This window comes from Coregonus clupeaformis, chromosome 4, assembly GCF_020615455.1.
Source record: "Coregonus clupeaformis isolate EN_2021a chromosome 4, ASM2061545v1, whole genome shotgun sequence".
Classification (NCBI taxonomy): Eukaryota; Metazoa; Chordata; class Actinopteri; order Salmoniformes; family Salmonidae; genus Coregonus; species Coregonus clupeaformis.
In genome coordinates this window covers 9,771,066-9,798,581 of record NC_059195.1, presented here as the reverse complement: position 1 = coordinate 9,798,581, position 27,516 = coordinate 9,771,066, and the positions used below count along the sequence as shown (strand labels likewise).

The window sequence follows — 27,516 nt, the reverse complement described above, 5'->3', positions numbered from 1 at the left end:
ACATTTGGAAGGACGTTTTGCTGGGTTGGCCACTAGCTGCAACGTGGAAGACAGTAAGACTGGGGAAAAGTTATTTGAGCAAGGGAGAGTTATGATTTTGGATGTGGAAGAGACATCCCTGAACTGTTAACCCTTAAGAGCCACCAGAGAACAGTATTGTGTTATACTTTCGTTAGTTTCCCCAGACCTTTAATAAAATCCTTGTTTTGGTTGAACCTGGTCTCCTTGCACTACTTGAGCAATCCCGCTGAAAGCTGTGTAGCCTCTCGTGACATCACAGATGGTGGAGAATACGGGCACGCTCAAGCGTTAATAGTGCATGTCAGAGGAGGATACCCGAAGGTTTGATCACCCAGTTTTCCAAGTTGGCCGTAGGCTCCCCGCCGACTGAAATGGAGGACATATTGAAAGCCCTTGTTGCTGGCCAGCACGCCCAGATGCAAGCAAACGTGGCTCTCTTGGAGGAGCAAAAGAAAGCCAACCTTCTGAAGGCAGAGGAATTGCAGTTGCAGAGACAGAGGGTGGTCCAAAATACCCGCCCAATAAAGGCAAGTGACTTTATATCTAAGATGGGAGCTACCGATGACATTGAGGCATACCTGCATGCATTTGAGGCCACGGCCACTAGGGAAGCCTGGCCCAAGCAACAGTGGGTTGGTCTGTTAGCCCCCTTTCTAACCGGGGAATCGCTGAATGCTGTCCGGGACCTGGGCCCTGACCAGGTTACTGACTATGATGCCCTGAAGTCTGAGATCCTCAGCAGATATGGACTCACAAAGTTTGGTATGGCCCAGCGCTTTCACAGCTGGACCTTCCAACCAGACCAACCTCCTCGGGCGCAGATGCATGAACTTGTCCGAATCGCAAGGAAATGGCTGGATCCGCAGAGGAATACAGCAGCGGCGGTGGTGGAGGCCGTTGTGGTGGATCGTTACCTACGCGCCCTGCCTTATGAGGCAAAACGGTTCATCAGTCAACAGGCCTTGACCACGGCTGATCTGACCGTGGAAGCTGTGGAAAAGTACCAGGCCACAGCGGAGATGCTGAATGCTTCCCGAAAAGACCCCAGGAGTGCGGCCCCACCACAAATGGGAAGAACCCGTCCAAAGGACCCCAAGGTCTCGAACCCAGCCACGTCAGGACTTATCCCGGCTCCAGGGGGAGCCAGAAACCAGGCGGGTCCAAGAAGAGTTAGATATCCTCCAGGCTAAACTCCAACAGAGCTCCTTCCCTAAGCAACAGGAGGAGCTGGAGAGGCTGCGCAGGACCATCGAGGAGTGTGAGGAGACCCTGCGCAGTAGTAAGGAGGTCCAGAAGAAGGCAGAGGAGAAGTACAAGGTGTTGGAGAACAAGATGAAGAATGCGGAGGCAGAGAGAGAGAAGGAACTGAAAGCTGCTCAACAGAAGCTAAACTCTGCTAAAACCAAGGCTGATGCGTTCAGTAAGAAACTCAAGGAGAGACAACAGGAGGCTGAGTCCCTGGTCCTAGAGTTGGAGGAGTTGAAGAGAGAGCAACCTGGCAAGGACCATATGAGGTCATTGAACGCATGGGAGAAGTAAACTACAAGGTGAAGCAACCAGATAAAAGGAAAACTGAGCAGATTTATCATGTTAACCTTTTAAAGAAGTGGCACGCCAGAGAGGCGCTGTTCAGCTCTCTACCCCCCACAGAGACCCAGGAACCGGCGCGAGAAGAGGTTCAGCTGGGTCCAAATCTGTCCCCACATCAACGACAGATGGCCCTGGAACTCGTGGAGCAGAACCAGGATGTCTTCTCCTCCCTTCCCGGTCACACAGAGGTGGTCCAACATGAGATCCGCACCATGCCTGGCCGAACGGTAAACCAGCGCCCGTACCGCGTGCCAGAGGCTCGTAAAGTGGTTATACAGAAGGAGGTAAGGAAGATGCGGGAGTTGGGAGTAATCGAAGAGTCCCACAGTGCCTGGGCAAGTCCCATCGTACTAGTTCCCAAGCCAGACGGTTCAGTACGATTTTGTAATGACTATCGAAAGTTGAATGAAGTGTCTGAATTTGATGCATACCCAATGCCTCGTGTCGATGATTTAATAGACTCCTTGGGGCATGCTCGTTTCCTAACCACTCTTGATCTCACAAAAGGCTACTGGCAGGTGCCCTTGACCCCGGCGTCTAGGGAGAAGACAGCCTTTGCCACCCCGGAGGGGCTCTACCAGTATACCCGACTTCCGTTTGGTCTCCACGGGGCACCTGCCACGTTCCAACGCCTGATGGATCGAGTCCTTGCGCCCCACAAGAGGTACGCAGCGGCTTATTTGGATGATGTTGTTATACAAAGTCAGGATTGGGCCAGCCACCTACCCCGGGTACAAGCGGTGCTGGATTCGCTCAGGGAAGCAGGGCTCACGGCAAACCCGAAGAAGTGCAAGGTGGCCTTCAGTGAGACAAACTACCTGGGGTACACCATTGGGCGGGGGTTGGTCAAACCACAGGAAGCCAAACTGCGGGCCATACAGGACTGGCCGCAGCCCATTAACAAGAAGCAAGTAAGGTCATTTTTGGGCCTCGCTGGCTACTATAGACGCTTTATTGCAGATTTTGCTACCATAGCTGCACCGTTGACGGAGCTGACGACCAAACGCCACTCACGAATGGTGAAGTGGAACCCTGCGGCGGAGGCGGCTTTCCTCAACCTGAAGCGAGCACTCTGCTCCAGTCCGATCCTGGTGGCACCAGACTTCAAGAAGGAATTCATTGTCCAAGCGGATGCTTCGGAGGTGGGTCTGGGTGCTGTCCTCACCCAGGCACATGACGGTGAAGAACATCCCATTCTCTACCTAAGCAGAAAGTTACTTCCAAGAGAGAAGAACTATTCAACGGTGGAGAAAGAATGTCTGGCTGTAGTCTGGGCCCTGGAGTCCCTTCGGTTCTATCTCCTGGGCCGACGTTTCATGGTGGTATCTGATCACGCCCCTCTGCAGTGGATGGCCAAGAACAAGGAATCAAACAGTAGAGTAACCAGATGGTTTTTGAGCTTGCAACCGTTTAACTTTTCTGTTGTCCACAGGGCTGGCAAGCACCACGGCAATGCGGACGCCCTCTCCCGGCGTGATGCCTTCTTCGCTGCCTTTACCCCGACGAGGACGTCGGTCCCGAGGAGGGGGATGTGTGATGTCACGAGAGGCTGTGTCCTGGAGGGACGTTACATCCCCCTGAGATGGCTGCAAACCCAGACAGCTATGGCTCCATCTGCTGGTATGGTCGGGAACTCCAACCCTCTATGGCCAATCTTCCCACGCAGCTGAAACCAATCAGGAGCTGAAGGTTTGTTGAAGGGAAGAGACACGGTCTCCAGGCGGGGCTCTCTGGAGGACAAGAGTGCTGCACGTCCACTTCCAGGAGGAATATAAGGATTTGGAGATACTTACCTTTGGGGAAATACTCACCTTTGGATATATGCACCGGTGGAAATACGTGTGGGACATTTGGAAGGACGTTTTGCTGGGTTGGCCACTAGCTGCAACGTGGAAGACAGTAAGACTGGGGAAAAGTTATTTGAGCAAGGGAGAGTTATGATTTTGGATGTGGAAGAGACATCCCTGAACTGTTAACCCTTAAGAGCCACCAGAGAACAGTATTGTGTTATACTTTCGTTAGTTTCCCCAGACCTTTAATAAAATCCTTGTTTTGGTTGAACCTGGTCTCCTTGCACTACTTGAGCAATCCCGCTGAAAGCTGTGTAGCCTCTCGTGACATCACAATATATATATATATATATATATATATATATATATATATATATATACAGTACCAGTCAAAAGCTTGGACACACCTACTCAATCCAGGGTTTTTCTTGATTTTTACTATTTTCTACACTGTACAATAATAGTGAAGACATACAAACTATGAAATAACACATATGGAATCATGTAATAACCCAACAAGTGTTACATCAAAATATATTTTATATTTGAGATTCTTCAAAGTAGCTACCCGTTGCCTTGATGACAGCTTTGCACACTCTTGGCATTCTCTCAACCAGCTTCATGAGGTAGTCACCTGGAATGCATTTAAATAAACATGTGTGCTTTGGTAAAAGTTAACTTGTGGAATTTCTTTCCTTCTTAATGCGTTTGAGCCAATCAGCTGTTATTTGACAAGGTAGGGGTGGTATACCCTATTTGGTACCTATTTGGTTACCAGCCTCAGAAATTGCAGCCCAAATAAGTGCTTCACAGAGTTCAAGTAACAGACACATCTCAACATCAACTGTTCAGAGGAGACTGCGTGAATCAGGCCTTCATGGTCGAATTGCTGCAAAGAAACCACTATTAAAGGACACCAATAAGAAGAAGAGGCTTGCTTGGGCCAAGAAACATGAGCAATGGACATTAGACTGGTGGAAATATGTCCTTTGGTCTGATGAGTCCAAATCTGAGATTTTTGGTTCCAACCGCCGTGTTTTTGTGAGACGCAGAGTAGGTGAACGGATGATCTCCGCATGTGTGGTTCCCACCGTGAAGCATGGAGGAGGAGGTGTGATGGTGTGGGGGTGCTTTGCTGGTGACACTGTCGGTTATTTATTTAGAATTCAAGGCACACTTAACCAGCATGGCTACCACAGCACTCTGCAGCGATACGCCATCCCATCTAGTTTGCGCTTAGTGGAACTATCATTTGTTTTTCAACAGGATAATGACCCAACACACCTCCAGGCTGTGTAAGGGCTACTTGACCAAGAAGGAGAGTGATGGAGTGGCTGCATCAGATGACCTGGCCTCCACAATCACCCAACCTCAACCCAATTGAGATGGTTTGGGATGAGTTGGAGTGCTCAGCATATGTGGGAACTCCTTCAAGGCTGTTGGAAAAGAGTGTGCAAAGCTGTCATCAAGGCAAAGGGTGGCTATTTTGAAGAACCTAAAACATATTTTGGATTTGTTTAACACTTTTATGGTTACTACATAATTCCACATGGGTTATTTCATAGTTTTGATGTCTTCACTATTATTCTACAAAGTAGAAAATAGAAAAAAATAAAGAAAAACCCTTGAATGAGTAGGTGCGTCCAAACTTTTGACTGTGACTTTATATACAGTCCATTCAGAAAGTATTCAGAAACCTTGACTTTTTCCACATTTTGTTACGTTACAGCCTTATTATAAAATTGATTAAATAGTTTTTTTCTTCATCAATCTACACACATTACCCCGTAATGAAAAAAGTAAAAACAGGTTTTTATAATTTTTGCAAATGTATTAAAAATCTAAAACTGAAATATCACATTTACATAAATATTCAGACCCTTTACTCAGTACTTTGTTGAAGCACCTTTGGCAGCGATTACAGCCTTGAGTCTTCTTGGGTATGGCACTAAAAGCTTATATACCTGTATTTGTGGAGTTTCTCCCATTCTTCTCTGCAGATCCTCTCAAGCGCTGTCACATTGGAATTGGGAGCGTCGCAGAAAAGCTATTTTCAGGTCTCTCCAGAGATGTTAGATCGGGTTCAAGTCTGGGCTCTGGCTGGGCCACTCAAGGACATTTGAGACTTGTCCCAAAGCCAATCATGCATTGTCTTGGCTGTGTGCTTAGGTTCATTGTCCTGTGGAATGTGAACCTCCTCCCCAGTCTGAGGTCCTGAGTGCTCTGGAGCAGGTTTTCATCAAGGATCTCTCTGTACTTTGCTCCGTTCATCTTTCCCTCGATCCTGACTAGTCTCCCAGTCCCTGCCACTGAAAAACATCCTCACAGCATGATGCTGCCACCACCATGCTTCACCATAGGGATTGTGCCTGCCAGGTTTCCTCAGACTTGACGCTTGGCATTCAGGCCAAAGAGTTCAATCTTGGTTTCATCAGACCAGATATTCTTGTTTCTCATGGTCTGAGAGTCCTTTAGGTGGCTTTTGGCAAACTCCAAGCAGGCTGTCATGTACCTTTTACTGAGGAGTGGATTCTGTCTGGCCACTACCATAAAGGCCTAATTGGTGGAGTGCTGCAGTGATCATTGTCCTTCTGGAAGGTTCTCCCATCTCCACAGAGGAACTCTGGAGCTCTGTCAGAGTAACCATCGGGTTCTTGGTCACCTCCCTGACCAAGGCCCTTCTCCCCCGATTGCTCAGTTTGGCCAGGGCGGCCAGCTATAGGAAGAGTCTTGGTGGTTACAAACTTCTTCCATTTAAGAATGATGGAGGCCACTGTGTTCTTGGGGACCTTCAATGTGACAGAACATGTTGTGTACCCTTCCGCAGATCTGTGCCTCAACAAAATCCTGTGTCAGAGCTCTACGGACAATTCCTTCGACCTCATGGCTTGGTTTTTGCTCTGACATGACCTGTCAACTGTGGGACCTTATATACACAGGTGTGTGCCTTTCCAAATCATGTCCAATCAATTGAATTTACCACAGGTGGACTCCAATCAATTTGTAGAAACCTCTCAAGGATGATCATTGGCAACAGGATGCACCTGAGCTCAATTTCGTGTCTCATAGCAAAGGGTCTGAATACTTATGTAAATAAGGTATATCTGTTTTTTATTTGTAATAAATTTGCAAACATTTCTAAAAACCTGTTTTCGTTTTGTGGGGAATTGTGTCTCCTGAGTGGTGCAGTGGTCTAAGGCACTGCATCTCAGTGCTAGCTGTGCCACTAGAGATCCTGGTTCGAATCCAGGCTCTGTCGTAGCCGACCGGGAGACCCATGGGGCGGTGCACAATTGGTCCAGGGTAGGGGAGGGAATGGCCGGCAGGGATGTAGCTCAGTAGGTAGAGCATGGTGTTTGCAACGCCAGGGTTGTGGGTTCATTTCCCATGTGGGGCCAGTATGATTTTTTTTTAATAATGTATGCACTCACTAACTGTAAGTCGCTCTGGATAAGAGCGCCTGCTAAATTACTTAAATGTAGATTGATGAAGAAACAATTTAATACATTTTAGAATAAGGCTGTAACGTAACAAAATGTGGAAAAAGTCAAAAGTTTTTGTTCAGTATATATTATGAGTAAGTATATATTTTGTATCTATTATTTGTGTTAGATTAATTTGGATTTTAAGAATAATGACTAAAGGATTTCACCCCAAATACAGTATAAATGTTAGAATTATCATGTAGTGTCAACCCACTAACAGAGGGGGCTCTTTGCCACATTTTCCTCCCTCCTGAATCCTCCCCCCCCTCCTCTCTCTGTGGATGACTTCGTCAACCACTTTGAAAAGAAGGTTGACGACATCCGATCCTCGTTTGTTAAGTCTAATGACACTGCTGGTCCTGCTCACACTGCCCTACCCTATGCTTTGACTTCTTTCTCCCCTCTTTCTCCAGATAAAATCCTGCGACTTGTGACTGCAGGCCGCCCAACAACCTGCCCGCTTGACCCCATCCCCTCCTCCCTTCTCCAGACCATCTCCGGTGACCTTCTCCCCTACCTCACCTCGCTGATCAACTCATCCTTGACCGCTGGCCATGTCCCTTCCGTCTTCAAGAGAGCGAGAGTTGCTCCCCCTTCTCAAAAACCAACACTCGACCCCACTGATGTCAACAATTACAGACCAGTATCCCTTCTTTCTTTTCTTTCCAAAACTATTGAGCGTGCCGTCTTTAGCCAACTCTCTTGCTATCTCTCTCAGAATGACCTTCTTGATCCAAACCAATCAGGTTTCAGGACTGGTCATTCAACTGAGACTGCTCTTCTCTGTGTCACGGAGACTCTCCGCACTGCTAAAGCTAACTCTCTCTCCTCTGCTCTTGTCCTTCTAGACCTGTCTGCTGCCTTTGATACTGTGAACCATCAGATCCTCCTCTCCACCCTCTCCGAGCTGGGCATCTCCGGCGCGGCTCACTCCTGGATTGCGTCCCTACCTGACCGGTCGCTCCTACCAAGTGGCGTGGCGAGAAGCTGTCTCCGCACCACGTGCTCTCACCACTGGTGTCCCCCAGGGCTCAGTTCTAGGCCCTCTCCTTTTCTCCCTATACACCAAGTCACTTGGCTCTGTCATATCCTCACATGGCCTTTCCTATCATTGCTACGCTGACGATACACAACTAATCTTCTCCTTTCCCCCTTCTGATAACCAGGTGGCGAATCGCATCTCTGCATGTCTGGCAGACATATCAGTATGGATGACGGATCACCACCTCAAGCTGAACCCTGGCAAGACGGAGCTGCTCTTCCTCCCGGGGAAGGACTGCCCGTTCCATGATCTCGCCATCACGGTTGACAACTCCGCTGTGTCCTCCTCCAAAAGTGCGAAGAGCCTAGGCGTGACCCTGGACAACACCCTGTCGTTCTCCGCCAACATCAAGGCGGTGACCCGCTCCTGCAGGTTCATGCTCTACAACATTCGGAGAGTACGACCCTGCCTTACACAGGAAGCGGCACAGGTCCTAATCCAGGCACTTGTCATCTCCCGTCTGGACTACTGCAACTCGCTGTTGGCTGGCCTCCCTGCCTGTGCCATTAAACCCCTACAACTCATCCAGAATGCCGCAGCCCGTCTGGTGTTCAACCTTCCCAAGTTCTCTCACGTCACCCCCCTCCTCCGCACACTCCACTGGCTTCCAGTTGAAGCTCGCATCCGCTACAAGACCATGGTGCTTGCCTATGGAGCAGTGAGGGGAACGGCACCTCTGTACCTTCAGGCTCTGATCAGTCCCTACACCCAAACGAGGGCATTGCGTTCATCCACCTCTGGCCTGCTGGCTCCCTTCCTCTGCGGAAGCATAGCTCCCGCTCAGCCCAGTCAAAACTGTTCGCTGCTCTGGCACCCCAATGGTGGAACAAGCTCCCTCACGACGCCAGGACAGCGGAGTCACTCACCACCTTCCGGAGACATTTGAAACCCCACCTCTTTAAGGAATACCTGGGATAGGATAAAGTGTTCCTTCTAACCCCCCCAAATTGTAAAGTGGTTATCCCACTGGCTATAGGGTGAACGCACCAATTTGTGAGTCGCTCTGGCTAAGAGCGTCTGCTAAATGACGTTAATGTGCCCTTGAGCAAGGCACTTAACCCTAATTGCTCCTGTAAGTCGCTCTGGATAAGAGCGTCTGCTAAATGACTAAAATGTAAATGTAAATGTACTAAACATTCAAGGGTAAAGGGGAAGGCGGAAACTGTTTAAGAAAGCCACCTAAAGATGGGAGGAGCATAGTGCCTTTGTTTGTCAAGAGGTATAAAAACAGTATGTATGTGTTTTTGGCGCCAGAACTCTCCATGAATAAATATACAGATAATACTTGTGGGTTGTGGACCTTGAATCATTGATGATTAAAACCAGAGCCTTACAACCTCTGGTAATGATTCAAGCTTAGGTTGAATTAGAGATAGAAATTCACATGACAATTTGTTATTTGCTAACTTTCCCATGAAATGAGCAGCAGCAGTAGGCTACAGAACAATCGCTAGACCGGCACATTAGATGGCATATTCCTCACTTGCTAGATGCACAATTAAAGGGCCAGATGTGCAATTAAAGCGGAATTACAATAAAAAAATCTGATGCGATTTAACCATTGACATGGACTCAGAACTTATAATTATATAATTTTGAGATTAATCTAAAATTCAAAATCTAAAACCAGGAAAAATACAACTGAGAAAACATAATTTGGGGGAAAATGTATAGCCCCCTTAGCGCTGTTTATTAACCATTATTTTACCAGGTATATTGACAGAAAACATAGTGCACTACTTTGTCTTGTACACTAAGGACCGGGAAGAGTTGCAGGGGAGAGGAGAAGAGAAGAATGTGCCTATTTGAAAGCTAGAAAAAAATTTGTGGCTCGCGGCATTTACATTTAAAAAAAAAGTAGCTCTCTAGACCCCTGATCTAGTGTGAATACTTTCTGAAGGCACTGTACATATTCATTGAACAAACTTTAAGAATGTTTACATAATGTTTATTGTTCTGAAATTATTTCTGTGTTTAGGAACAGATAAGATTAGCATTCCTGCAGCATTATTCTGATCTCTGAAAAATTTAACTAATTGATTACTCACTTTATATGTACATACTGTATTCTCGACATATCTCATCCTATATAACTACAGCTGTACATACCATTTTCCTACTTATATATTGTCTATACTGTCTATACACACCATGTATTTATATCCCGGACTTTGACATTGCTCGTTCTGATATTTCTTAACCTCTTGTTTCTTCTTCTTTTTTTTGTTTCTTTTTTTTCTTGGGATTATTTGTGTATTAGTTTATACTGTTAGACATTTACTGCACTCCTGGAGCTAGAAACAAAAGCATTTAGCTTCACCAGCTCTAACATCAGCTAATCTGTGTACGCGACAAATAAACTTTGGTTTGATTTGAGATATGGTTTATAAATCTATAAAGACCGAATAATGGTGATCCAAACTTCTTTGAAAATATTTATAATAATTGACTTAGTCTCCAAGATACAAATAACTCTATTATAATGGTAGGGGACTACACCACAGATTTAAGTACGTCAATAGACCTACAGAAAATAGTTACAAACAATGGAGAAATCCTTATCACACCAAAGTAGATTTTGAATAAGGAAGTAAAATATTTTAAACATGTTCTCTTGTCAAGTTCCTCCAACCTCACTTGACAATGGGTTTTGTGATATCCTTCTCCAAAAAATTATGTTAAAGGGGCAGTGCAGTTAAAAACGTGATTTTCTTGTTTTTGTAATGATATTTCTACACTATGAGGTCAAAACAACACTCTGACATTGTCAAAACTATGATAATGCCTTTTTTGTGTAAGAGCTTTTTTTTTAAGCCTGAAATTTCAGGTGGGATGGAACTTTTGGCCCACATCATGATGTCACAATGTGATATGATTATAACAAACCAATGACTGTTCATCTGGGTAAGGGGGTGGGCTCTAGACAGTTGCCATGGCGCCCTAGTAGCAGCCTAAGCACAGAGCTCCTGTAAATGTGTACATATTTAGTTATTTTTAGGTGTTTGTAATTGTTGATTTTAAATCAGCTCTTTTGTTTTTGATAACATTTAGGTTTTATTGCATATATCTGGTGTTTTTGAGCCACGGATTTGCAGATTGACTGACAGGTTAACCATTTTTGTCTTAGGCTAGCAAGCTAGCTGGCTAATGTTGTTGTTTGAAAAAAATGCATCTGTACATAGTACCAGCTTTTTTTTTCACCTGGCTGACAATTCCTGATCTTCTGAGAACATCATTTGAGGAGTCGACCTGAAGCGTGAAAGGAATGGGAGATAGATGAATACAGCAGTGCTGAGGCAGAGGGCTCGTAGTGAGGACGACTGGCTACTATTCTACATTTTGTGTGGTGAGCTTTCTGGCGCCCAGAGCTGCTAAAGCATCACCCAAGTGGGTGCTACACAGAGTGGAAGAGGAGAAGTCCAGTGGCTATAAGAGTCAGGCTGGTTCCCAGATTGTCCTCTACAAGATCATCAACAGACTCCATCACTATTACATTTACATTTACATTTTAGTCATTTAGCAGACGCTCTTATCCAGAGCGACTTACAGTTAGCACATACATTATTTTATCGAACCCACAACCCTGGCGTTGCAAATGCCATGCTCTACCAACTGAGCTACATCCCCTATCATCTACCATCCTCTGACCAGCTCTCTCCGCTCAAGCCATAAACTGACCCTCTCCATCTTTGGAGGATGCAGCTTTCAAAGACTTGGCCTCTATTGGTTGACCTGTCCTGATATATTGCTTGTTTGTTTTTTGCTCTTGAAGCGCTTTGAGATTCTATGAAAAGCTCTATAGAAATGTAATAAATTATTATTAATGATTATTATTATCAGCCAACTAGGGCTGTGTTTGTAAATATATTCACATTTGTTTCTTAACACCCACATGATCACACTGAGCATTTCAAGGGCCAAAAGTGGCTCAGGGAAATAAATTATCAAAATATATACGGTATTTGAGTTATTTTCATTTTTCATTTTTTTAGACATACGGTGATGATTTAAAAAATAAAATTATAAAGTCTGAATGGGGCTTTAAACTATCTGCGACACAAAAAAATACCTAATTACACAGGACAAACTATGGTTGGCAATGGATTCCTTTCAGACAGGGAAAACCCCTGGCCTCGATGGCATTCCAACAGAGATATATCAAACATTTGATGAACTACTGAAATATCCTTTACTATCATGTTTTAATTACTTGTATATAAATGGCAAACTGTCGGACACACAAAAATAGGTACTGATCTCTCTCGAAGGCTTTCTCAAAATCTGCTATTAAGGTTTTACCTAGCTTCCCTTAATTCTCATAGTTCTCAATTATTTGTAGTAGTCCATTTAAGAATCCCTTCTGATCGTGATGCAATGCAAAAAGTATTGGCAAAATGTATTGCTCATAGAATTAAAAAGGTCCTACTGGACATTATTCATCACGATCAGAAGGGATTCTTAAATGGACTACTACAAATAATTGAGAACTATGAGAATTAAGGGAAGCTAGGTATAACCTTAATAGCAGATTTTGAGAAAGCCTTCGATACAGTACGTCTAGAATCGGTTTATAAGTGCCTGGATATTTTAAACTTTTCAACATGTACAACAATCATTTGTCAAGAGGCGTAAAACAAGGTTGCCCTCTGTCCCATACTTATTTATTATGGCCATTGAACTGTATGCAATTGGCATAATACCTTTTACAGGCCTTTACATGTAGTATGTTTGATGATTGAAAGCTATCCTTTTTCATATTCTTCAGTCAGCATGGAGGGAGGGGAGGCCACAGCTGTATCCTGGAAGTGGTATGCAGCGATGGATTAGGTAAATAGGCACCTATAGGCAGAAACTTAAACAGGAAGCTCCCCTGGTAAGGACTGCGCAACTTTGGTCTGACCAATCGAAGATCTATGCCTCAAAATTGTTTTGCAAGTGGACTGGGAAATGTTCCGGGTTCCTCTGAGAATAGTATCGATGTATACATTGACTCGGTGACTGGGTTAATCAGGAAGTGCATAGAGGATGTTGTTCCCACTGTGACAATTAGAAGTTATTCAAACCAAAAACCGTGGATAGATGACAGAGCATCGTGTCGGGCAGTATCACCGCCTGGTACGGCAATTGTACTGTCCGCAACAACAGGGCTCTCCCGAAGGTGGTGCGGTCAGCCCAACGCATCACCGGGGGCACCACTAGCTGGCCTCCACCCAGTACCCTGACCTGAACCTTAGTCACTGTTCTAGCCGGCTACCACCCGGTACTCTACCCTGCACCTTAGAGACTGCTGCCATACAGTATATACATAGAGTCATAGAACACTGGTCACATTAATAATGTTTGCATAATGTTTCACCAACTTTATATACAATACCAGTCAAAAGTTTTTTTTACATTGTAGAATAATAGTGAAGACATCAACACTATGAAATAACACATATGGAATCATGTAGTAACCATAAAAGTGTTAAACAAATATTCTTCAAAGTAGCCACCCTTTGCCTTGATGACAGCTTTGCATACTCTTGGCATTCCCTCAACCAGCTTCATGAGGAATGCTTTTCCAACAGTCTTGAAGGAGCTCCCACATATGCTGAGCACTTGTTGGCTGCTTTTCCTTCACTGTGCGGTCCAACTCATCCCAAACCATCTCAATTGGGTTGAGGTCGGGTGATTGTGGAGAACAGGTCATCTAATGTAGCCCTCCATCACCCTTGGTCAAATGGCCCTTACACAGCCTGGAGGTGTGTTTTGGGTCATTGTCCTGTTGAAAAACAAATAATAGTCCCACTAAGCGCAAACCAGATGGGATGGCGTATCGCTGCAGAATGCTGTGGTAGCCATGCTGGTTAAGTGTGCCTTGTATTCTAAATAAATAACCAACAGTGTCACCAGCAAAGCACCCCCACACCTCCTCCTCCATGCTTCACGGTGAGAACCACACATGCAGAGATCATCCGTTCACCTACTCTGCGTCTCACAAAGACACGGTGGTTGGAACCTAAAATCTCAAATTCGGACTCATCAGACCAAAGGACAGATTTCCACCGGTCTAATGTCCATTGCTCGCGTTTCTTGGCCCAAGCAAGTCTCTTCTTCTTATTGGTGTCCTTTAGTAGTGGTTTCTTTGCAGCAATTCAACCATGAAGGCCTGATTCACGCAGTCTCCTCTGAACAGTTGATGTTGAGATGTGTCTGTTACTTGAACTCTGTGAAGCATTTATTTGGACTGCAATCTGAGGTGCAGTTAACTCTAATGAACTTATCCTCTGCAGCAGAGGTAACTCTGGGTCTTCCTTTCCTGTGGCGGTCCACATGAGAGCCAGTTTCATCATAGCGCTTGATGGTTTTCGTGACTGCACTAGAACAAACTTTCAAAGTTCTTGACATTTTCCGGATTGACTGACCTTCATGTATTAAAGTAATGATGGACTGTCATTTCTTTTTGCTTATTTGAGAAGTTCTTGCCATAATATGGACTTGGTCTTTTACCAAATAGGGCTATCTTCTGTATATCACCCCTACCTTGTCACAACACAACTGATTGGCTCAAACACATTAAGAAGGAAAGAAATTCCACAAATTAACTTTTACTGTTAATTGAAATGCATTGGTTGAGAGAATGCCAAGAGTGTGCAAAGCTGTCATCAAGGCAAAGGGTGGCTATTAGAAGAATCTCAAATATAAAATATATTTTGATTTGCTTTACACTTTTTTGGTTACTACATGATTCCATATGTGTTATTTCATAGTTTTGATGTCTTCACTATTATTCTACAATGTAGAAAATAGTACAAATAAAGAAAAACCCTGGAATGAGTAGGTGTGTCCAAACTTTTGACTGGTACTGTATATAATAAATAATAAAAAATAATAAGTATGCATCCTAAATTACACCTTATTCCCAAAAGTAGTGCACTATATAGGGAATAGGATGCCATTTTGGACGCAGACTAAGTCTGTCACATTCATAAGGAAGGACTACTGAAGGACCTAGAATGTGTGGTGGTTGTTTTCTCTCCAGGAGTCTGGAGAAAACATCTCCACCCAGCCAGACGATGCAAAGCTCCCAAATGATGACTGACAGAGAAGCAGACAGAAGCAGGAACATTTTGACAAAGGAATATTGAGCTGCATTCCTGAGGTGGCAGTAGAAATTATATTCAGATTATTATATCTAATCACAACCACATATTGTCTCTGAGCACGTCTAACCTCTGGCCTCGGGAAGCCAACACAACAACAGCTCTGGTTTATAAGTTAAAATATATAAGAAAAATAGCCTCAAGTTATTTTTGCAAAGGGTGAAAAATGTAAGCTACTTTGTGCAGCAGCCCCAGCCCACCGGGTTCATGTGAGAAAGTGAACCTGTCTTTGCAGATCTCCCTGCACTGACAAATGGTCATTAGCGGTAAATCTTGGTAATTGTGCTGAATGCTTCAAAACAGAGGAGCACTTAAGCCTTACCTATAGACATGGAGGAATTTATGATTAATTACCATTTTGCCTAGCAGTTTCACAGAGTTCTCCAGTTCTCAGTGAAAGGAGTAGCTAATGTTGTAGCCTAATCCTGACAGTAAAATCTCTTCACTCAATTCACACTCAACTAAAGCTACAAAGATGCTATTCAGATCAGTCTGTATGTGAACTGATCAGTCCAATAAGAGTGGTCACATATAACCAGGTCAAATCAATGTTCTAGTTGTATCTCTGACAACGTTTGGATCAACATTTCACCAGAGGAGACATACCACACAACAGGCACTCTGCCCTCTGCTGGCTCTCAGCAACAAAACAGGAACGATACAAACCACAGTTTACAGGAAGATGACGTATGTAATGTAGCACAGGAGGTATCATCTTAATACCCAGATCTTCCTCATTGAGTGACCAAAATTATGTTAAAGCACCTGCAGAATACTTAGCTTTACCACAGGAGATTACAGGCTTCGTCTGGAATTACTTATATGGCTCGACTACGGCATGAGATATGTTTAACTCCGAATATAGTCTTAAGAACTAGGCAGCGGTTCTTTGAGACGGAAAATCTTTAAGTGAAATTTATAATGGGCATTTCTTGTGTCAGATTACTGACGATGAAGAACAGGAATTTTGTCAGTGCCAGCGGTACGTCAGTACTCTAATTGTTTTGAATATGAAAGACGTCCTCTAAAGGCCATGTATTAGCTAAATAGTTAAGAAGATAAAGCCGATAAAGGATACACTGTATTGGATCTAAACGGTGGCTTGTTGACAAAACACTTCCTTGTTGGTACACACAGAATGGTCTCTATGAACCACGAACAGGAAAGTGAAAAAGGACGAGACATCGTACAAAAAGCAGGACAATAATTGCATAGTAGCAGGACCCTACATTAGTTTTATTTCTGACTTCAAAGAGCACCGATGATGTTAGAGATCAATGGTTATTTTGAAGCAATTTAGGAGATAATTTTGAGTGTGCAATTTAATGCAAAAGAGCAGTCAAGTGTAAATATGTCTTGTTAACACACAACAGATGGCCTTGTTCTCCACTGTACTTGGGATCAGACCTGAAATTGAAGTGATGCCATTGGCTGTGCACTCAAAGGGTCAAGGGGTCACGTCCTAAGTGATAGACTTTTGAACCATGAGAAAGGCACTTAGATGATCATTATCCATGTCAGGCAGCATGTGTGTGGAGGTATTGGAAAAACTAGGGGGTAATTATTAAAGGTTCCTATTTATTTCCATAACGACAAGTCTGCACTCACCTTGTTGGAGTATTTTGCCAAAGTACTTGTTCTGACTGGTGCAATTCCAGCGGCGAAAGCGAAACTGGTACTGGCACTCCCGTACACCCAGCTTGGCACCCTTGGCGACCTCGTGGACGATCTCTGGCTGGGTCTGACACAGCTCAGCCTGCTTTCCCGCTAGTCGCTTGGTCTTCCTGCAGATACTGTTGGGATCCATAACCAGAGGGCTCCCCACTGCCCTACAGGGAAGCACACAACACATAGACAGTGACTACAACTCCTGTATCATACTACAGTGGCATACCATTATTATGAGGTCTTGTTACATTCCAGAGAAGTATCTTACCCAGAAGTAGCACTAATGTTAAATGTACGTGTTCTTCAGTCAGGTAGTTTGATTACTTGACATCAAATAGTTGTACAAAAAATAAATTTCAGGTGTGGAGAGAAATAGTAAAGCTGTGCTGATCGTCAGGGAACATAGAAAAGAGAGAGAAAGTTGCATCTTAACTGCTGGGTTTCTTACATCGCGTTGACAGATGTATGTTTACACTTAGGTAAATTGTTAATTTCAATTCCTAATGGGAGTACGGGCCTCAGGTCCAACACTGTGAACTCTTGCCAGTACTTCCCATTACAGTTGCTATGACATAATGTGAGAACAGCCCTATCCCCCTGTTTCCTCTATTCAATAACTCTGCATCTGACTCCAGTTCAGCTGATGTGATCTGTAAAGCTCAAGTCCATTTTTATCATTATGTGGGAGTAGAAGTGAGTGAGAATACCTCATTGCTTTTCACTCACCCCTGTCACAGCTAATCTTTCTAACTAATAACATTAATCTGCCTCGTGAGTTTGTTTTAAGAAGTCAAACAAGCGCTCTTTCCAAACCCTAGAATGGTGGTCTGATAAGAAGCATGAGACACAGGATAGTTGCTCTTAAAATGTAATGCATCCCATCTCCGGTAAGTCAATTACTTTATTAAAGTCAAAACCATTTATATATCAATGTCTGAAATGTCACTGTAGATCTGTGATTCAATCAAAATACCAATTATTTGTACAATTAGATGTACCTTTTTTTGTTATAGCGTCATGGAAAACTACAAACGTAACTGCCAACATACTGTACACTTGTCCTTGAAAGACTGAGAAATAGCATAATGGCTGCACAGATTAAGCATATAGAAATTCTTAAAAGCCTAATAATTCACATTGTCCTAAAAGTGGGGAGTGAAAAGCAACTTAATGCCCACAATGTGAGTTATCTTCGCTGAAGTGTGAGAACTTGACTCCGACAGTCCAGCGTCAATGACTTCTGGGATCCACACATCCTTCAATGTATTGACAACGTCTCCATAGAAACGGATTACAGGGGAACACATCTCAAGCACGCTCTAGTATTCCTACACAGATCTGACTCCAATGAAACCACACCCCTATGTAATTAAGATCTGCAGATGCAGTACTTAGCAGACACCCCGGGTCTTTACAACCCCTGATTATCTGATGTGTCTTGGCCTTCAAACCTGTGTGGATCTGTGTGCTAGGATCACAGCTTTGAAATTGGCTCAGTGAGCTGCTCACAACAAAAAGGGACCAGGATTTACTGCAGTAGGTGACTCGTAAAAATAGCAACCCATGTTTGACAGAGTTTCTTCTCCAAGTCCTGTGTCATTGTTAAAGTCAAAGGCAAACCCTCCTAGCCCAATTCAAAAGAAACGCTTGAATATCACATGAGCAGCTGACGCAGCTTGAACAATGACAGGGCCGGCCCTAGCTTTTTGGGGGCCCTAGGCAAAATTTTGTTGTGGGGTCCCCCCCACCTCACGGGCAAAACATTATTGTGGCTCCCCTCTCGACGGCAGAGAGAAATTTTTTTAGTTTTAGAGTTAATTTTCTGCAATTCTATATATTTTGCCATGGGGTGTAGAGAACATGTTGCAGTTTATAGCACATTTGCTGCAATTCTACACATTTTGCCATGGGGCGGAGAAAATTTAGCAATTTTATAACAAATTTCATGTAATTCTGCTCATTTTGCCATGGGTCAAGTTTTGATAGCTGGCTAGACTAACTTACCAATCTACTAAAATGTTGCTGACATGGGCTAATTAAGTGATTGTCAGTGACTGACATAACAAGAGAAAGACTGCTGATGCGTAACCAAATTTCGAAATTGCACCTTGTGTAGTCTACTATTCCAACTCTCAACAGTAAGTTGAGACACCGACTGAGTTCCTCAATTTTTGTAAAATATTATATATAATTTTTTTTATGGATCGGGGGCCCCCTAGCGACCGCGGGGCTGGCCCGGAAACACTGGCATTGACCAAGCATGCGGTCTGAGTATGGCTCCTGCAATATGTAGATGAAGACATTTGTCTGTCTTGACCACCATACTGTGTTCCAGTGTTAATCCAAACCAGCACTAACCTGAACAGGACCCAAAGAGGAACATGATGCTATCAGTGTTGAATATAAAGGATAGGGATCTTTATAAGCACACATAAAAGGAACTAAAAAATCGAGCAATCAGTCTTCCCTGTTCATGCAATGTGTCTGTATTCCTTTGCTTTATCAGTCACAGTAAAGCTCCTGGACATGATAACGTTGAAACAGAGTCCAATCATAACAGAAACGAGGATGTATCGCCATCTATGCAATCAAGAGCCCTCTAAACGGCGCCTCGCATTAAATATCATGGAGATAACCAGAGACCAAAATAGAGCGGGAAACACTGATAAAATGACAAGTATCCAAATAATCAGTCTCAATGCAGGCCGACATTATCCTTTGGAGATAAGCCGTTCTTCTAGCTGTATGTGTACCTCAAGTTACATTATTAATTGCATGGCCGTAGATATGTGGCCTTTTTTTACTTTGCAAACGAGTGAATTTCATCCTCCTTAATCCTCTAAGTATGCTGGATATGAAGTCAGTCACGACAAGGCTGGATCGCTAGCTAGAGAGTGGTTTGGGTTCAGCTCTGTGGTCCGTGGCTCAGAGCCATGGCCCAATCATCGCTAGAACTCAACACTAAATCAAGTGACTGGAACCGGGGTCCTGCATGACACCGATGCACCGCTGCTGTCTGTCACATGTTTGTCTTGCAATAAGTGAGGACAGCATGAGGCCTACGCATGCACTGAAAAATCCCAACGTCTGAAAATCGGCAGAGGCCACATGGTCTGTGGTTAAACACTGTACATAATAGCCCTGGCCAAGCCCTGTCATTGAATATTTATCTGATCCCATCTCTATGGCCTGGATTGGAAATCATGCTATTGTCCAGAAAGATACACTGCTTTGAAATGGGAGTGAGAACGATAAAGATCTGGTATAATGAAGTGCTTCTCTGCAGGTGATGCAGAGCTGTAGATTGGCCCATGACCCATTCCAAGCCGGGTGAGTGGGAATGGCACACGCTATATGCACACCTGTGGGCCACGCTCCTGGCTGCCTGCCAGACTATGACCCAGACTTACCCAGGAGGACCAGGAGGTTACTTGTCCTGAAACTTGCAAAGACATTCCACACTTTCAGGTCTCACTGCTCTCTGTCCAAATGATTAGAGCCTAATCAAAGAAGCTCTGAAAGAAGGGGTTTATCTCTGGACGTTTCATCTCCCCCACAAATGACATCCTGTCTGTCTGGTCAAGCTGACAATCATTTGCTTTAAAAGACAAGGGGTAGAGAGACAGGAGGGTGATGGCATGCCCAGCTCTCAACAGAAAGCATCTTTGTCCTGTCAAACTGCAGGACCTCCAGGTATGCTCACCTGAGTGCTCAAATGTTGTCTTAGAGGAGAGATGTTCACAGTTCAGCAGTACTAATAGCTGACCTCTATCGAGATTGGATGAGAGGCAAACTTGAAACGGTTTGATTTATCTAAACATCCCCCTTCAGATGTGCATGTCTCAAATTCATTTATTATACTTTAGAAAAAAATCTGGCTCAGTCTTTTGAAGTCTCATACATCTCAGAGTGCTGAACAAAGAATTGTTTTATGATGACATATAGGCACTGCCTCAAGGTCCACCTAAAATTCCAACTCTGACACCACTAATTTCTCTTTTTTTTTTCTACAGACAATGGCAGACCTCCACAAGCTGCAGCTTAATATTTCTGGCTAGCCAAGGCATAACCTTAGGGTCTTTCTTTTTTATATTATTTTTTTATTTACATAACCAAATTTTATAGATGTGTTTGATATCAACAATAAAAATGCTGTATTGAAAAAATATTTTGTGGTGAATTAAGAAATGTTGAGAGATTGACAGAGATTGTTTAGTCAATCATTACAATTTATTTGAGTAAGGTTGCAGTATGGTGAGAGGTTAAGAAAACCAGAACCTTAAATTAGAACGTAATTGTAGACAAAGCTTCACAATGCGGTCAAGGTCATCAAACGTGTTACCATGTTATTACACTTGTCAATACAAGGCTATTTGAATAGTGGTTATATCAATAGAGTCGGATCCAGAATTGTATGTATTTTAGTGCAATCTGCAGAACATGGACACAACATCAAGAACATGGACACGCGTGCATAACCTAGCCTACAGAACATCAGATAACAATGTGGTTTCACCTTATTCTGAGAAACCTCATTTCCATTTGCAACTAAACTGGGAGCACATGTTAATTGTATGTAGCATGACTTACCACCATAACCCAATAATATTGACCGGACATAGGAGAATGAAAAACAGGGCAAGTTGAGTCCGAGATAATGGAATCGTCATGATGAGATTATCCTACCAAAAAAAAAGTTATGTTAAAAAGTTAGAGCCGCCAATCGCCAATTACATTAATGTGTTGTTGTTTTCTTGGGACGTCCTGCAGAGTTGGTGATCTGCAGTATTCAGAACCTCCACGAAACGCGCAAAAAGTCAATTGAACTCCTCTTTGGATGCATCACTAACGTTCGATTACTCGGTCAAGAGGGAAGAGACATCCGTGGTGAAATGTGTTAACCTCTTCATAGTCCTCTCTCTGGCAGACAGATTCAAAACTCAAATGCCAGAGGAAGAAGTGACAAGCACGTCCTAACTAAAACACACAAATTCCAATAGCACAGCGATTTTAATCTGGCAGCAAGGATACTACAGCCCGGGGGTGATGGGATGCAGCCAGACTTTGGGCAGAAAAGTAAACCCAATGACCCAGCAGATTCCGTGTGGACAATTAATGCTGACGTTATAGCGCAAAAGTAATCAATTGTATTGGCCTTGGTAATATCGGTTGGATTTGTGCGTTGCTCGGAATCGAAATGGTCGTTAATTTTCGATTCACAGGTAGGCGTCAAAGCGCACAAGTTTACCCAGGTGTCTGCGCGCTCGTGCACTTTTCCGCTCCAGTATTCAAGTGGGAACGTATTTTCCTTGGATAAGAAATGCGCTCATCTCCCACCCGGTATGACGTAGCTTCGGGCCAAGTGAAATCCTTACTGTCGCTCAGAAAAACTGGATAATTAGTTCGAAGAGCCTGTGTGCACAAGGGTATTTTGTGAAATGGGAGAGAGAGAGAAACATTTCCCTTGCGTGTTTACAGTAAAGAAATAAGAGCTCACGGGAATGGATGAGCTCATCTCAGGTGTTGCAAATAGGCCTACCTCTGCCATATTTGCCAATATTTGTTGATAACGTAAACATGCATACTTCTGGGGAAACAATGTAGGCCATAACTTGTTTTTCTGAAATAAAGTAGGCTAATAGACCAGTAAACACAACTTTCATTGCAACTACAACAGCTGTGGAAAGGCAATAACATGCTAAACTATTTCTTGACAGACTGATAACAAATAATGTGTTTCTGCTCATCCATTCATCTATATTTTTATTTAGGCCAAGTAGCCTAACTTAATCTAGGCTATTACCTCCATCTGTATATTTTATGATGTTTCCATTATAGGCCCTACTGTATCGAAACACCTGCTTTCAGTGCTTTTTCTTTGCTGAGTTCACATTCTATTTTTGTCATATTAGTCATTAATAAATTATTTACAATATGTTCATCTAGCCATCTATCTATCTCCCTTTAGAGTGGACAAGGGCATCCCAATTAAAATTCAAGATCTGTTCTCACTTGTAGCCCATCAAAGATTCACCTCTGCATTCCAATACAGTGATGCAATCAATCACAATACAGACACAAGCAAACAGGTAATAACACCAGTCTCATTTACAGTGCTCATTTCTCTCTCTTGATAGCCCTGAGCAGCAGAGCGTAAAGAAGAGGAGCCGTTTGTCTATCTCATGAACAGGTCTCTTTGAATCATACCTTTTGTTTTAGCTCCAACTTCAAAGGTGAGATATAGAAGAGTTTTATCTAAGCCACAGGTGTGTCACGGTAGTGATAGTTCCATTTATCATTAGAAAAAAGAGAAGTGATATCTGGCTTAGCCTCAATGTATGGTAGGTTGATGTGCATCGAACAGTAGGAAAGCATCCTTGGGTCATGTGACAAAGCAGACATTAAATCAAATATGTTTAAAGTTTATTTTGTGTGTCCTACAGTAAACTCATGATCAGACGTAGGACAACATTCAAAGTAGACTGAACTGTGTATTTTTTTGGGTGCAATTTTGTATCAAGTTTGAAGTGTCTCTTTATTAACCACATGCTTTGAGTGCAAGACATTACATTTGACCTAATCCAATAAATATGCCTACATAAGTTTATCCTTATATTTTTGGAATTCCTGCAATATATTCCCTGCTATTTATATGAATATGTGAATTGCACTCCTAATGAAATAAGAAAGTTATGAAAATTGCGTTATCACTCCTTGTCTATATTTAACTGAGGCATAATGTCAAGCATGACTACTCCACTTGTAGTCTCTCTCTCTCTCTCTCTCTCTCTCTCTCTCTCTCTCTCTCTCTCTCTCTCTCTCTCTCTCTCTCTCTCTCTCTCTCTCTCTCTCTCTCTCTCTGGGTGAGTGTTTTTGTTAGGGAGGACTGATTCTTCATACTTGGTTTAAACTTTATGGACAATAAAGATCCTATTTCAAAGTACAACAGGGTGTTGAGCCTGGGGTCTTGGCTGAGTGTGCCTGAGAACAGCCCTAAGCAGACCCAGAGTATGTCTTTAGCTGACAGTGCTTCAACAATCTCTTTTTACTGCTAGCATGTGCTCCATACTTTGCCCTCCACCCTTGCCCAGCACACTCCCCTTTTCACACTGCTTTCATTCAACCATGAAATGGCTACCTACTGTCTGCCAGGGGATTGCACCTTCTATCTCTGGTTACCAGAGCTTTATCTTTCTACCATACATTAGCCCTTTGTTTCTCAAATCTTTCAATCCCCTTGCTTTGGCAAAAAAGTCAGTCAATAGATTCTCCTAGGATTATCATCCAAAATGATTAGAAATCCCATCACACATCATATTTTATATGCAGAGTTAAATCAAGGCTAAATCAGAAACACATGACAGCTATGTGCCTTAACCTTTTTAAAGAAACCACAGTCATTTCTGGAATTCCCTTGAGAAGTCAAGTTTGTGAAATTCCTTTGCAACTGGGAATGTTATTATAAAACATTGATATTGCCATATGATTTCACATATATGTAATTTAAACACTAAGTATGTTTGGAAAAATAAATGGAGTTATGTTATATGATACCCTGACTACAGCAAATGAGGGACACAGACACAATATTTTCATCAGAATTGTGTAAATATTATTAGGAAAATAGTAAATTGCCCAGAGGGAAAAAGCCACCCACTAATCAATGTTACCCACAAATACATCTGCCTGTTACCTTTGACCCTTTTTATGACCCTTTTCAGTGAGTCCAGACTGCATGCTTCCTCAACAAAAACATAATACCTGAGCAGATTACGCATTCTGACTGTAAAAACGTGTTAATATTTTTACTGATCATGAGATCACCCCCTCAGCAGCATATTGTCCCCTCAGAATCGGGCATATTGGAAACCTAATTAATTCCAGCAGTGATCGCATCTTCCAAGTGCGTCACATTTAATACTCCATAATAACATCACTGTTCAACTTTTGTTTATTAGATTAGGTTTGGCCCAATCGATTGTGTTACCCATGGTGTTGTGTGAAAGTGAGACCCACTGTGTGTCTATCAGGTATATGTACAGCTGCTTTATATCACCAAGGTCTGTCCTATTGGATAGGGTCATTTTTCACAAAGCCATGGAACTAAATCAAATCACATTTTATTTGTCACATGCGCGGAATACAAAAGGTATAGACCTTACCGTGAAATGCTTACTTACGTGCCCTTAACCAACAATGCAGAGTTTTTTTTAAAGTACAAAATATCTGCTAAATTAAAGGAAAAATAGTAACACAATAAAATAACAATAACGAGGCTATATACAAGGGGTTCCGGTACTGAGTCAATGTGCAGGGGTACGGTTTAGTCGAGGTAATTGAGGTAATATGTACATGTAGGTAGGGGTAAGGTGACTATGCATAGATATTAAACAGAGAGCTACAGATGTGTTCTTATCTTAGGTTGTGTTTAAAAGACAAAGAGACAAAAGGAGATGAGTGGAGCTGCTTCTGAATTTTCTTTCACTGAGCATGTGTCTCAATGTGCAACAGTATACACCCCTCTGTGTCTTACAAAGGAAATATTTATGTACTTGTGGATCTCTCCTGGAGGAGATGGTCTCAGAAGATAACAGGCCACACACTGGTCAATGGAATGATAAACCCAGTTCATACACAATGCTCACAATGAGATGTAGCAAAACACTGTACGCGACAGTGTACAACCAAGGGAGAAATACATTCTCTTGAGCATGTACAACAACATTGAAGATATTATTTTCTTAACTTTTTTTTCTCCTTTGCTTTATTACCTTTATTTTCTTTACCCTCACTCACTACATTATTATTCAACATGATGCCTCATGATGTTATGTACAGTGGATACACTACATAATCAAGCCTTGCTACTTTGGAAATATTGTTTAATTCGTTTTGTTTGATTTGTACATACTGTATCATAGCCTTTTGAATGAAGAACCATTTTAGATTAAATGTGTTCCTGTATGTAAAACATTGACATGGTTTATTAGTATATAGCGCCACCTTGTGGAAATATTTGTAAAGGACGCTTCAGAGAGAAGAGAGGAAATAATGAATCGCTAACCTAGGCTACTCTGTAGTGTGAGCTTTGATGTCATAAATTTTTTATGAGAAGGCACAACCTGGAAGAATTTAGCAGGCTATATAGTATTTTATTAGGATCCCCATTAGCTACTGCTAAAGCAGCAGCTACTCTTCCTGTGGTCCACACAAAACATAAAACATGACATAATTCATAGGACTAACATTAATAGACAAGTAGGCTAGGCTACATCAAGGACAGAACTGCATATTTTTTAAATAAGTATACATGCTTTCATACATTTATGCCTTCATAATCATGTGATTCATAGACGCTACTGAATGCAAGTGCAACACACAAAAACGAAAATGGAAATGTAATAACAAGGAGGTGCCTTACAAACAGGCTGCCACTTTTCGCTAAATTCCCCTGAAGTGAAAATCAACCTCATTTTGCTAAATTCAACTGATGTGAATAAAGCTACCTTGTTTCTACAGTTACTGCCCATAATGGGTATCCTAGAGTAAAGTATATACTTTTTACAGTTAACCTAACATCTGCAATATAGGCCTTTTCTTAAAATTGTAGGTCTTTTGTAACAGTTACAGTTTTTAATGCCATTTTGATTTGTTAAGCTTCCAGATGTAAGCTAATACCTTTTTATTAATTCAATTTAATTTAATTTCCGTATTACAGTATTCTACATTATGAATAATGTGGACGCTCCAATAATTTTCAATAGGCTAAATTTAATCTCTTAACGTTCTGCGCCCTCCTGAACCGGCCTCTTGTGTCACAGGCCTGAATCAGTTCCTGAACAATGAAAATGTACAGTTATGGATATAACTACTGTTCCCTGAAGGAGGGAACAAGGTATACCACACTATGGTGGAGTCAACGACCAATGGGCCAATGGATCCGAAGCCCGCCCTCGGAAGCCCCACCTTCGTGGCTATAATAACAGGGTGTCGCATCCATTTCCTCAATTCAGTACCACTCTTCAGCAAGCCCAAACCCCCTGACGGCGCAGGGCCAAAATATGTTATACCTTGTTCCCTCCTTCAGGGAACAGTAGTTATATTCATAACTGTACTTTCCCTTTCAGTCACTTGGTATAACATACTATGGGGACATACAATCACTCCCCAAGCTGGCTCAGAGGGTACCAAACTAGGAAGCCCACTGCAGTCCAAGCACACACAGGTTCCACCGGCTCCAAAAAGGATGTTACAGAAGCCTCATGAGGCCTGAACTGTCAGAGCCCCATGTAGGGAACCAGAACATGCTGCAACTTGGTTATGCGCACTGACACACTGCCACTGCAGCCCAAGGCACAAACCCACAGGAAATTGTGGTAACCCTGATAATGTGCACTCTGCACGCTGCTGCCCATCAAGGCAGCCCAAGGCTCACACCCACAGGGAAATTCTGGTAACCCAGACAAAATGCTGCCTAACATCGACCACTGCGGCCCAAGTCCATAGACCCCATTGTTCCAAGAAGAACACTATGAGCCACACCGGCAGCAGGTAAATCCAAGCGATAAAACCTCAAAAAGGTAAGTGGGGAAGCCCAACTCAATTTGTTCTTAACTGACTTGCCTAGTTAAATAAAGGTTAAATAAAATAAATAAAAATAAAGCACAGATCACCAATCGTCATGCCCCTGAACAATGCCCAAGAAGCTACCACACCCCTAGTAGAGTGAGTACACACACTGCTAGGCAACCCTTGTCCTTTGCTGTCAAACGCCA

General features: G+C 42.9%; 1 protein-coding gene across 1 annotated transcript in view; it reads right to left on the bottom strand.

The window, feature by feature from the left end:
* The window catches only part of LOC121551654 (protein Wnt-6-like), a 31,501-nt gene extending 9,595 nt beyond the window's left edge, over nt 1-21,906 (bottom strand). Inside the window, exons 1-2 of the mRNA XM_041864364.1 lie at nt 21,332-21,906; nt 16,682-16,902 (exon numbers count right to left, since the gene is read on the bottom strand). Coding sequence (XP_041720298.1) covers nt 16,682-16,902; nt 21,332-21,411 — 301 coding nt within the window. The 5' untranslated portion in view covers nt 21,412-21,906. The remainder of the gene's footprint in view (nt 1-16,681; nt 16,903-21,331) is intronic.
* Between the last annotated feature and the right edge of the window lie 5,610 nt (nt 21,907-27,516).